The sequence below is a fragment of the Sarcophilus harrisii genome, chromosome 4 (assembly GCF_902635505.1).
Source record: "Sarcophilus harrisii chromosome 4, mSarHar1.11, whole genome shotgun sequence".
Lineage (NCBI taxonomy): Eukaryota > Metazoa > Chordata > Mammalia > Dasyuromorphia > Dasyuridae > Sarcophilus > Sarcophilus harrisii.
The window spans coordinates 304596774-304610024 of record NC_045429.1 but is presented as its reverse complement, the minus strand read 5'-3'; the positions used below and the strand labels follow the sequence as shown (position 1 = coordinate 304610024).

The following is a 13251-nucleotide window of genomic DNA, read 5'->3' as shown; positions in this document are numbered from 1 at the left end:
TTTACACATTTACTTCATATATTCAATCAGTTGCCTTATCTTGCCATTTCTATCTCCATGAAATCTCTCAAATCCAACCCCTTCTTATTATCTACTTACATGACCACCTTAGTTCAGATCCTTTTGTTTAGATTATTGCCACAGCCTTTTTAAGTGGTCCTTCTGTCTCTAATCTCTCACCACTCTAGATTATCCTTCACACAGCTGACAAAATGATTTTCCTTGAATGCACATCTGACCATTTTATTCTCCTAAATAAACTCGACTGGTTTCATATTGCCTTTAGCCTTTAGGATAAAATCTAAACATTTTGTTTAGATTTTAAAGCTGTAACAACAAGACTATTCGATGATCAATTCTGAGGGATGTGGCTCTTTTCAACACTGAGATGATTCAAACCAGTTCCACTTGTGCAGTGGTGAAGAAAACCATCTACACCCAGAGAGAGAACCATGGGAACAGAGGGTGGAACACAGCATAACATTCTCACTCTCTCTGTTGTTTGCATTTTGTCTTCTTTCTCAGTTTTTCTTTTTCTTCCTTCTTGATCTGATTTTTCTTTTGTAGCAAGACAACTGTATTATTAGATCTAACATGTATTTCAACATATTTAACATGTATTGGACAACTGCCAGCTAGGAGAGGGGGTAAGGAGGAGGGCAAAATTTGGAACAAAAGCTTATGCAAGGGTCGATGTTGGAAAAATTATCTATGCATATGCTTTGTAAATAAAAAACTTTAATTAAAAAAAAAAGATTTTAAAGCTGTATGAAACCTGGATCCAGGCATATTAGGTATTATTTCCCTTACATACTCTATGATCCAGCCAAACTGGCCTTTTCTCTGATACTCACAAATGACCCTTCATCTCCTATCTTCATGCCTTTGCTTCATCATTGCTCATGCCTGTAATGTTCTCCACTTCTACTTCGTAGAAAACTTCTCTAACTTCAAGAACTATCTTTTTTATGAACTTTTTTCTGACTCCCAGATACTAATACCTTCCCTAACTATCTTTTATTTAACGACTTTGTACTTAAGCTGTTTTTGTTAGTTTTATATATATTTATACATATATTTATTGTCCTCCCCATTAGACAATAATCTTCTTGAATGTAGGGATTATTTCCTTTTTAGTATTTGTAGCCTTAGAGGCCAACATATAACAAGGAATTCTTCTGAACAGTAGGAAATGGAATGTCCTGAAAAACTCTTGCCTCATACCCTGTGGCTGTCAATGTCCTTTGTAATCCTGACTCTATCACCCAGACAAATAGCAAAAATAATATCATCCAAACTCTATGTCTTTTGCAAGTTTGATGAACATGCCACTGATTCCTTTGTCCAAGTTACTTACAAAAATGTTAACAGTATAGAGCCAATCATAGATCTCTGTATTCTTCCATTGAAAAATTCTTGCTTTAATGACTATTTTTGAACCATCTAATCTATTCCAAATCCATCTGATAGTATTGGCATTTATTGTGCATCTCTCCATTTTCCCCATGTGAATAGTATGAGATATTTATCAAAAGCTTTCCTAAAATCAATGTAAACTATACCAATAACTTTCCCCATATTTACTAATGTAGCCATATTGTTAAAAAAAAAAAAAGCAAAGTAATTATGGAATGATTTGTTCTTGATGAATCTATGTTGGATTTTTACAATCCCTGCTTACCTATTTAAATATTCACTAATTATAACATTACTGTTTCATTCTTGAATTTTCCCAGGAATTAAAGTCAGGAATACTAGCTTATTGTTTGCAGATTCTCTTTTTGCAGATTCTTCTTAAGTCTTGTGTTCATTTCTGGGCACCATGGTTCAAGACTTATATTGATAAGCCAAACAGAACAGTTCTTGGATCCATATCATATAAGGATTGTTTGAAGCAATGGTAATTCTTAGCTTGAAGAAGTGAAGATTTGGGAGTCAATGGATGATAGCTGTATTGAAATATTTGAAGGGCCAATATATGGAAGTATTTAATTTGTTTTGAGTGGCCCCTAAATTTTTCTCTTTGCAACATCTATCCTTTGTTTTAGGAAAAACTTCCTGATAATTAAAGCTGTCTAAAAGAGAATGGGCTTCTTTGGTTTGAAAGGGTGAGTTCCTTTATTTGGAGGTCTTCCAGTAAAACTGGATAACTTTTCCAGTTATGTTATAACAGGGAATCCTTTTACATATGACTTGTACTAGATGATCTCTTATGACTCTTCCAACTCACAAATTCTGTGATTCTATAATTAACACATATTTATTGAATTCTTATTATGTATAGGGCACTGAGCTAGGTGCAATCTTACAAAAGAAAGTAATATAGAAGTTTTGCAATATAAGAACTTACTACCCAATTGGGAAGACAAAGTGTTGTGTGTGTGTGTGTGTGTGTGTGTGTGTGTGTGTGTGTGTGTATTCATGGCACAACAGCTAGAAAAGACTTCTGAAGTCATCTAATTCAATCTTTTTATATTACAGATAAGGCCCAAAAAGGGTAAGAGAGATACCAGTGGGTGAGAGAGGTAGCAATAGGTACAAGAGGTAGCAAGCAGCAGAACTATGATCTGAAGTGAAGCCCTCGCAAGTTCAAATTCAGTGCTTTTTTTGAATTATAATTGTCTTAGGATAAGGCCCACATACATATAAGACCTCATTGCTATACGATCTCCTCTTACCTCTCCCACTGCTTGTCTTATTGTTTTTGTGTCTTCATTCTGGGAAGCTAATTGAGCTTCATATAAAGCAATCTGTTCTTCTAACTGGTTGGCATTCCTAGTGAGCCGATCCACAAATAGATCCTGAAAAATTAGCAGAGAAGATATACAATATAGAGGATACACTGGATCATTAAGATTAAGAATAGAGTTAAAATAAAGTGAGAAGGAACATCTAGTGTTTGGTTTGTCTCAAATCCATCACACCAGACCCATCCAGAGAGTAGGAGTCACATCATAAGCAAACTTAAGCCTTCCTTGGTAAATTCATATAGGAAATAGAAATGAATATATATATTTTAAACTTGTTAAATACCTGTTTTTTCTTCTCAAGTTCTGCATTTAGCTTCTCAGTTTCAGCTTTCTTTACCACCTGTCTCATTACACTGATATCGTCTCGTACATCCTGATCTATATTCTGCATGTAGAACAGCCGCAGTGTCAAGTTCTCCAACTCATTCTGTAGAGAAGCCACTAGAAAGAGAGAATATGAATATAATTTATCAAAACATATCTTTCCCAAACTGTTATAAAATCAAGAGCAATGGCTTTTCTGAGCCTCTAATCCCATTGGGATGAGGTGATATTCTACTATTTAAATACGAAAATCTAGTATTAGCCTTCAAACATCATATGATCTAATTAAAAAGAACCATGTGAAAGCGAACCCACAAAATGAAATAAACCATTCCATTTCCTATCGTTCAAAGGAGTTCCTTCCTATGCCTGAAGACACAATGCTTCAATTTTGCAGCATTGCTCTTCACAGAAAGGTTAGCAAATCTACAGTTTTCAAGGGAAAATATTTTTAAAATTAAGTGGGATTAGTTACAATGAAGAAACATTATTTGGTGATGTAGTAATATTAAAAAGCTAGCTAATATTTCCATGTGGTTCTTGCCTTTGACCTTAATTTCAGATTCAAAATTGTGCCATTATCCACTTATCCAGATATGATCAAATGATCCATGAATAAGAATTCATCAAGTGTCTATTCTGGGTTAGCAACTATGCTAAAACATATCCTGGTCATATGTTGGTGAATATATTGACACTAATTCAATTGATAGATGATTGATTTGCAGCTGATAATGCCAATTTGTTAATTTATAATCATATGTGGGAAAACTGGGACATTGATTCATTGTTGGTGGAGTTGTGAACGAATCCAAACATTTTGGAGAGTAGTTTGGAACTATGCTCAAAAAGTTATCAAACTGTGCATACCCTTTGATCCAGCAGTGTTACTACTGGGATTATATCCCAAAGAGATTATAAAGAAGGGAAAGGGACCTGTATGTGCACGAATGTTTGTGGCAGCCCTTTTTGTAGTGGCTAGAAACTGGAAACTGAACGGATGTCCATCAGTTGGAGAATGGCTGAATAAATTGTGGTATATGAAAATTATGGAATATTACTGTTCTGTAAGAAATGACCAACAGGATGATTTCAGAAAGGCCTGGAGAGACTTACACGAACTGATGCTGAGTGAAATGAGCAGGACCAGGAGATCATTATATACTTCAACAACAATACTATATGATGACCAGTTCTGATGGACCAGGCCATCCTCAGCAACGAGATCAACCAAATCATTTCTAATGGAGCAGTAATGAACTGAACTAGCTATGCCCAGAAAAAGAACTCTGGGAGATGACTAAAAACCATCATTGAATTCCCAATCCCTATATTTATGCACACCTGCATTTTTGATTTCCTTCACAAGCTAATTGTACAATAATTCAGAGTCTGATTCTTTTTGTACAGCAAAATAATGTTTTGGTCATGTATACTTATTATATTTTATCTAAGTTATATTTTAATATATTTAACATCTACTGGTCATCCTGCCATTTAGGGGAGGGGGTGGGGGGGGTAAGAGGTGAAAAACTGGAACAAGAGGTTTGGCAATTGTTAATGCTGTAAAGTTACCCATGTATATATCCTGTAAATAAAAGGCTATTAAATAAAAAAAATAAAAAAAAATAATTTATAATCATAAATAATTCCTTTTTGGCCTTAGATATTCCAGGGTTTGAGTCAAAAAAATATAGGTTAAGACATGGTAGGATGCTCTCTTGGTGCTTGGTTTGGCTTTGGTTGAGCAAGCTAATAGAGATTAAGGATGGACTAAAGATGGTCAGCATAGCCAAAGTTGGGACTTGAAGTTATCAGATATGTGTATGTATGCATATGTATACTTCAAATACATATATGTATAATTATATTTTTAAAATTCATATGTATAATTATAACCATTTTATGTTGTACTTATGTGTATATATAAATATAAAACAAGGCACAGTTCCTTTTCCTGAGTTGCTTATAATCTAATGGGGATGGGAGTAAAAGTGTATGTAGATTTGTAAGACAATATCATATATATAAGAATTACAGAAGGTTTCATAGAAAAAGTAGCACCTGAACTGGGTCTTCAGGGGAAGTTTTTCAGCAGGCAAAGATATGCACAGAGAAATTTCCGACATGCGATATAAGGTTACAAGGGCTTTATGAAAGCACAGGATAAACTCAGAAAACCTCAAATAATTTGTTAGCCTACTGGACAGATAAGATTGAAGGTGCTTAAGAAAGCAAATTATCATGAGAAAATTGTACAATAAATAATGAACTGGAGCAAAGCAACTGAATGTTCTTTGGGGATATTTCTATAAAGCTATGATAGCTCAATGGTTTGTCCTTCTATTCTAGAAAATGTATCTAAAATCACAGTATCCTCCTATTCCTTGGGATAGTGTCAGATAAATGCTGAAATTATTCCTCTTTAATCTTTCCTTTTCATGGAATTCATGATGACTACCAGACTTCTATATGATCTAGTCATTACAATATTATCTTTCATTTTGACACTTTCATAATGCCATAATTTTCAAAGTTATTTATTATTTTCATATTTTAGATTAACTATTTTCTAACTGACATATTACTTATCATCAGAAACCTGTCTCCAAATCACATTTAGGATAGATTACATCTGGCAAAATTTCCTTTAAACAACTAATATCCTTAGTTTCTACAATTGAATTAATGCTCCGTTCATTGCATAGAGGAGACTGTGTTGAACATTTCCACAAACTCAATTAGTAGAGAAGCTTTAGTTAACAAAAGATCAAAGGCTGATGATAGAAGATTGTTATTTTAATACTGTTATGACCATTATGAAAAGCAATTTGGAAATATGTAAATAAAGGACTAATATGTCCAGACCCTTTGACCCAGAGATTCCATTACTAAGTTTATATCCCAAGGAGGCCATTGATAAGAAAGCCCTCAAATACACCAAAATATTTTTTAGTAGCACTTTTTTTGTTATAGCAAAGAATTAGAAACAAAGCAGATGTCTTTTAGTCAGGGGATGACTAAAGAAATTGTGATATGTAACTTTAATGGAATATTACTGCAAAATGACAAATATGATGAATAAAGAAAAGCAACATGATTAAAACAATGCAAACTGAAAAAATACCCACACTCCAAAAATAAAAAGAAAATTCAAAACTGAATGTTGCAAAAAAAAAAAAAAATCATGGCTCAAAAAAAGATCTATGAAAAGTCATTGTGACCTTTTGAGTAGCTCACTTACAAGTGTTATACATTCCATATATTTTCAGACTTTTTTCTAGTTGTATTGAAGTACTGATCGCTGATTTATTTCTTCTTTCTTTTTCTTCTTGTCTTTAAAAAAAAACCTGTTTTTTATATGGTTTGTAATCCTGATTTCTTGGGCAATTGGCATGCATTGCTTAATGAAGTGATATGCTTGTAATATGCATGTAATATATTAATGTGAGTCAATTCTCAGGTATTTTACTGTATGTCTGAAACCCAGAATGTGGTTAGATTTAATGTATAAGTAAAGGATAAATGAAATGTAACTATTAAGGAAAAATAAGAAAATTAATATTCAAGCACTAAGTTGTAGATGGTAAAATTTTGCTATTTGAGTTAACTGTTGAGACTATAATTTATACTCATGTTTCAAATTTTTGTTGTCTGAATTGTCATGAAGCCAATAGTAAAACTATTTCCTTTTTGAATAAGAAATTTTTCCACCTGGTTACCTTGAGCCTTACTTTTGATAACCTTTGACTACATGATTGTAGCAGTCAGATATGAATCATGCCTAGACTCAAACAGAGCTAAAGGAATTTTTCCTGTTATATTTATATGTCAGGTCAATCTGTACCCATGAGGGATGAATCTTGACAATATTAAAAACTATATCCCTCCTATAATAATGATCAGTAGACATTATTTAAATGCAATACTAAATTCATTAATTAGTAGAGTGATATTAGAACACTCTGAATTAATATAATAGGATGCAAATATGAAAAATCTTACAATTTGAATCTGTATTCATGTTCAAATTAATATAAGGATAATATTCTTCAAAAGGGTAAATTAGACAAAGTAATATGACAAAGATATAATATAAAGGTTAAATGGAATAGTAAATTTTGAGAAATTAATAGGATTAGACTGTTTTCTCTAAGAATTATATACAAAGATACATATATGTAATTAGCTTTCCAATATATCTAGTATGAAAAGTTAAATTTTGAGTATTATTTAGTAAAAAATTCTCAAAATTGGATTAATAATTTTCCACAAAAAATTGTATTGATAATTGTAAAGGAAATAAAATTATTTCCCCATTTTAATACTCCATGTCTGATCATTTTAAAAGACAAGAGAATTCGTTTTACAAGTTAGATCAACAGTGATTTTTTTTTTAATTCTATTATCAGCTACAAGTTTTATGTAAAGGAAAATAAAAATAGCATCTGTCTTCTGAAATAACAAGTTTGGAGAACTAAATTTAAGAAATTGGACTAACTGGAAGATTTTAGGAGAATTATCTAGAAATCTCAATAAATGAGTTGGAACCAGAGAAGTGGAGCAGAGTCCTCTTTACAATTGCCCTTAACTACTTAAACAACTACAGGAGACATCTAGAACTCAAAATGTACTGATTAAATGGACATGGGGAATGGATGACTAAGCTACAAGGAGATTTGATATGAGTGAATTTTAATGTACTCATTATTGTATTGCTCTGGCAATCTTTCAGAATTAGTTCATTGTTCAACCTTCTAAGTAGTTTGATCTGTAATCTGACATGTAACTTTGATTATGATTATATGAAAAAACTGTAAATGACATATGGGGGAAGTGGGCTGCTCATTCCCTCATGAATCAAAAAGAGAAAGTTGAAGGAATTGAAGGAATTAGAGCAGCAAGTTATTTTTGGAATTTAATGAACTACACTGACTCCATTTTGTGACTCAATTCTAGAGCTGGTTCAATTCCCTTTTTATTCAATTATGGGACTAGCCCAGTTTCCAGAAAATTGTATTTATTTGTGGGAATTGTGAGGAAAAACGATATTGTGTTGTTTACCTAGCCCTGCATGTCTGGGAAGTTGAATCATATCTATCTCTTGCTTAGAGAGACTCTTAATTAAGGACCTAAGTAATGCTGACCAGAAACCCAAACAGATTCAAAGATCAATACAAGGAAAATAACTGTATATCTCAAGCAATCCAAATCTAAAAACTTGTCCATACTGATCAATCTTTTCCTGAATTCAAGGAATTGCACCTTTTGCTTTCCCCCTTCCAACTTGGAAAGTTCCTAATCTTTTCCAACTAGAAATAAGGTTACCTAGTGTAACCTGGTTAATTGTTTCCTCTTAATTAATTGGCCTTATTTGATTGTTTTCACTGTATAAAAATGTCTCTCCCTCTATTTGGAGTCCAGCACCAAAGTTGAGGAAAGCGATCCATCCCAATTTTGTTGGGCAATTGGCAGAGATTTACTTAATATAGATAAACTGAGAAGCTCAAACCTTTCTTTCCTTAGTCATTTCATTTTTGACCTGTCACAGATGGCTCTCTGATAGAGGAAGGGGAAGGTATACTGAAAGAAATTATTGTGACAAACAAAAAACAATAATACTTCAATCTTTAAAATGTTATTAATGTTGAGGAGCAGTTGAAAGAGAAAAGAAAATATATAAATAAATTTAATTAATTTAACTAAAATGTATAATACCTGTTAAATTATTGTTTCTGGGAAAAGAAAATAGATTCAGTATAAAAATATATTCTAAGTCCTCTAACATCAGGCCCTGACCTATCTTTTCAAACTTATTTCCCTCCCTACTCTCCATATTAATCTTCATGTCAAATTTGTCTATTCATTATTCTTTGAACACATCTTCACTTCTCTGTTCAGACTATTTCTCTCATCTCTTTTCTATATATACCTAAATCCCACTGGGATTAGTTATTTTTTGGGATCTACTTTAACTGGTAAGAAGAAATCTAGGTTTCTTATTCTTCTGATGTCTTAGAGACAATTAAGGAATTGTTTATATATACCACACATTTAGTATTTAAATATTAGCTACTTTGTTATTGATATTCATGTATAATGAATATCTGGAGGTGTGCTAATGAGATTGCTTATTTGACATGAAAAGTTCACCGGCCAAACTGCTGCAGGAGTAATGAAGTAAGAGTTTCACTTTACTTCAGCTTTTACATTTAGATGTGAATGTTACCCCTCTTTTCCAGTCTTTCTCTTACTACTCCCACTAGGTATGACCTACTCTTTAGTCACCATTCTCATCTCCATCTTGCAGAGAAGCAGGGACTTATGAGGGTGGACAATGAGAACAGCAACATGACCACAAGAAGTATATACTAAGTCTGTGCTGATGGCAACTATTATTAAATTCATTATTTTGTGTAACGGGGAAAAAATTGTATTCATGCTTTTACCTTGCATTAGGAAGTTTATAAAATATAAATTAAGTTTTTTTCTCTCATAAGGTTTTTTTTTCTCTAGGCCTCTATCAAGGAAATGATAAAATCTTTTTATTTAATACTGACTCTTCTTTAAGTCTTTAATTTTATCAGTAGAAACTGGTCTTCAATATTACCAGTCCCATCATCTGCTCTGCTCATCTTCCTCAACCTTTGCCCACAATATCCTGAACTCCATCCCAATTTCTGATGGGAGAGCTTTTGTCTTATATTTCCTGAAACCTTAAGTCTTTCCCCTCTCCCCTATGCTTTTATGGCATCCTCAGCACTTAGTATGGTACCTGGCACATATTAAATATCTAATAATTGATTTTTTATCAATTTGTTCATTCCCTAATGAGATTATAGAAGTCAGGGACTTTATTTGATACTTTTCTACATCTTTCATAATATCCATGTAGTGTTTTGTAGTATTTATTTCCTTAATTTTGAAGATCTCTTTTCTTACATTTTTCCCCCACTCATTTACATGGGCTCTTTGGGTAAAGGGGAGAAGATGTTTTTACAAATTAAAGTGACATTAAAAAAGCAATAAAAGTTCATTTTAATTTTAAAATAAGTATTTACTTGTTTATTGATGTTTAGTATGTTGTTTAATATTGTAGTTTGTGATGGAAATTGTTTCTTCCCTGTTCCTTTACTATTTAAGTAACTGAAGACACTAAAAAGTCTCTTCTCCAAGCTAAAAGCATAGTGATGTATGGGGAAAGAAGAAATGGCTTGTAGGGAGTTGTTAGCCATGAAGAAAGGATTCCAAAGATAGTTTTTGTTCTTCCCTTACATGAGAGAGGTGTCAAGGAAAAATAGAGGAGCCTGTAAAGACTTGCTTCCTAATCTGAAAACTTGCAGAGTAGTAGTCAGGCTATGGAAAACTGATAACTTTGTGCCTTCTTCTACCCTGAGCAGCACAGAGTAAAAACCGAAACACCACCCCCTCCCCCATGAAAACCAACCAGTATTTATGAGAGAAGATCCATAATCAGGACTATATATGCCTCTGTGGATTCATATAGAGCTTTAAAATAATTGATTACTTATTCTTTTATTTCTATTTGATTTCCCTCACTGTAAAAGGTATTTGGGTAGCTTTGGGGATGGAACTGAGGAAGACTTGAGTTCAAATCCAGCCTCAGACACTACTACCTATGTGAACCTGGGTAAATGCTTTCACCCCCATTTGCTTCAGTTTCCTCAATTGTAAAATGGGGATAATAAAAGCACCTATATCTCAGGGTTATTGTGAGGATAAATGGAACAAATTTTATAAAGTCCTTAGTTACTTAATAAATGTTTGTTCCATTTCCTCCTTTCCCTAATAAACCTTTACTCTGTAATACTGCAAATTATATGCTTTCAAATCTCAGTATATTGGGGATCACATATGTATTTTCCCAGGGGCCCTTTGTGTTATGAAAGACACAACAAGGTTGCACTATAAATTGGAAGAAAAAAAGCAAATAATAAAGATATTTACTTTTTTTCTGTTCCTCCTTGGCAGTCGCAATGGTTTTGTTGTAGAGAGCCCTTGTGTTTCCTAGTTCCTCCTCTGTCTGCCTCCTCTCTGACTCAAGAACAGAATATTGATCGTGGTGCTTCTCCAGTTCCATCTGTAGCTGGGCCAAATGCTGCTGCACACCATAAAGTTGTACACCAAGCTCCTCCCTCTGCGTTTTGCCATGCTTTGTAGCCACAGTCTGTACAGAAAAGAAGTCAATCAGTGCCGCTTACATTGGACAAAATTTGTGTAGTTGATCAAGTAAATACTCTACCAGTTCATGGATATCCAGTTTCAGCTTATCTATCTGTTTGTTTAGGTAATTCTTCAGTGCAGATTGAAATCTTTTCATCAAGGGCTGAAAGAAAGAAAAAATGATATTTTTTTTACCTACAATCCAGTGGTAGGAAATAAGAATGTTTTACATGTTTGCTTTTACCATTGTGTAATTCGCATGTGCATAGATAAATGCATGCACAAGGGAGCATTTATTAAACTCCTATTATTAGAAACAAATGTCAGAGCACAGTTCCCTCTCTCCCCCAATTAGTTAATCAATGAATAACATTACCAAGGTATTAAGGAATCTTCCCACAATTTCAACACAAAGTTTGAACAAGCCCTTAATATAAAAGGAACATAGGTCTTCGAGCTATTGAGCTATTAAATGAAAACAGGTGACACCTCAGAAGAAACAATTTAAGATTAGCTAGATGAATTAGACATATATCTGGAACTATGTATGAAAAAAGCACTGAGCTCAGAAGTGAAAGAGTCAAGTTTTGTAGCTAAGGATTCTAGCTGAGCCATTGAGAATCACTGGCAGCAGCAGTTGTATATGGAGTCATTTTTCTTTCTCTTTGTTCCTTTCTCTGTCTCTCTCTTCTTTTTTCTGTCCCTGGTTCTCTTTCTGATTTTCTCTGTTTCTGCCACTCTTTGTTTCTGTCTCTCTGTTTATCTGTCTCTGTTTCTCCTTTTTTCATTGATCACGTTACTGGAGACCAGTTACTCTAGACCAGTAGCAGAGAGCACACATAATTGAGACTAGAGAACATAATATAATTGAGAACAAATACGGATAGACACAGACAGATTCAGAAGAATAGCCACCCAAGGGAGGAAAACAGCTTCTAGGAATATAATCCCTTTTGATAGAGAGAATGCCAACTATGATCCCCAAAAGGCATCAGTTTCTGGAGTTTTCCAGAGGGCTGTTACCTAAGGGGAATTCCATGGGACTTCCCTAAAAAAGAAAATAACTCCCTTGCTAGGATTTGTGAGATATTTCTTTGCCTAATGTGATCCCTATATATGTACCTCACTACTTTTGTATTTTAAAATTGAGCCTATTCTCTTCAGGGACCCTGTGTATAGAAGAGCCAATGTATCTGTAGCTTGTGGGTAGGGGTATACTTTTTATCAATCATTCTTACTATTTCACCTTAGCAAATACCCTTTTCTAAAAACTAGTCTAGTTGACTGATGTTAGTGAGAAGCAGGGTGGTAGAAATTCATGAATGACAGAACTAGAAACCTAATCCCTTAAAATTACCCCTAGAATTCTGAAGAAAGTAGTAGTCTGTCATCCCTCAAGAACCTCACTCACCAATGTGAGTAGAAGTTGGAAGCAGGTGTACAGGGTCATAATACACACCATATCATGGCAAACAACTATTATCTTGATTTTAGAAAAGGTACAAACTGTTAAGGACTAGGCCTGCGCCCAAAAATAAAATATCCAACAAAATTATCTACAACATTGAATGAGAAAAAAATGAGACATTCAATGAACTTGCAGATTTTCAGTACTTCCTATCAACCAAACTCAAACTTAATTGTAAGTTTAACATAGCTAATATCAAAGGTCAGTTTCAAGGAATTAAATATGGACAAATTGAGTATAAATAAAACAATTTTTGAGGACAAATAAAACAATTGTTTTATGTTATTTTTACATGGGAAATGTATAGCACAAGTTTATGATCGACATAAACAACAGGACAGCTTAAAAGAAAGATTGGGATAGAGTTAGGGTAAAAATAGTAATTATGTTATACAAATGAGGTGCAGAGAAAAAATAAATTCAAAATCATTAGAGGGGGGAGGAGGGTTCATAGTTCTGAAAATCTACTCACATAGGGAATAGGGTAAATAGGCAACACTTCATAAAATTTATAAAGAAATAAGG

At 33.5% G+C, this 13251-nt stretch overlaps 1 protein-coding gene across 1 annotated transcript in view; it reads right to left on the bottom strand.

The window, feature by feature from the left end:
• Positions 1 to 13251, bottom strand: part of CCDC40 (coiled-coil domain containing 40) — a 92013-nt gene that overhangs the window by 62478 nt on the left and 16284 nt on the right. The window contains exons 6-9 of the mRNA XM_031965586.1: positions 11338 to 11421; positions 11043 to 11262; positions 3034 to 3191; positions 2679 to 2801 (exon numbers count right to left, since the gene is read on the bottom strand). Of these exons, the coding sequence (XP_031821446.1) occupies positions 2679 to 2801; positions 3034 to 3191; positions 11043 to 11262; positions 11338 to 11421 (585 nt within the window). The remainder of the gene's footprint in view (positions 1 to 2678; positions 2802 to 3033; positions 3192 to 11042; positions 11263 to 11337; positions 11422 to 13251) is intronic.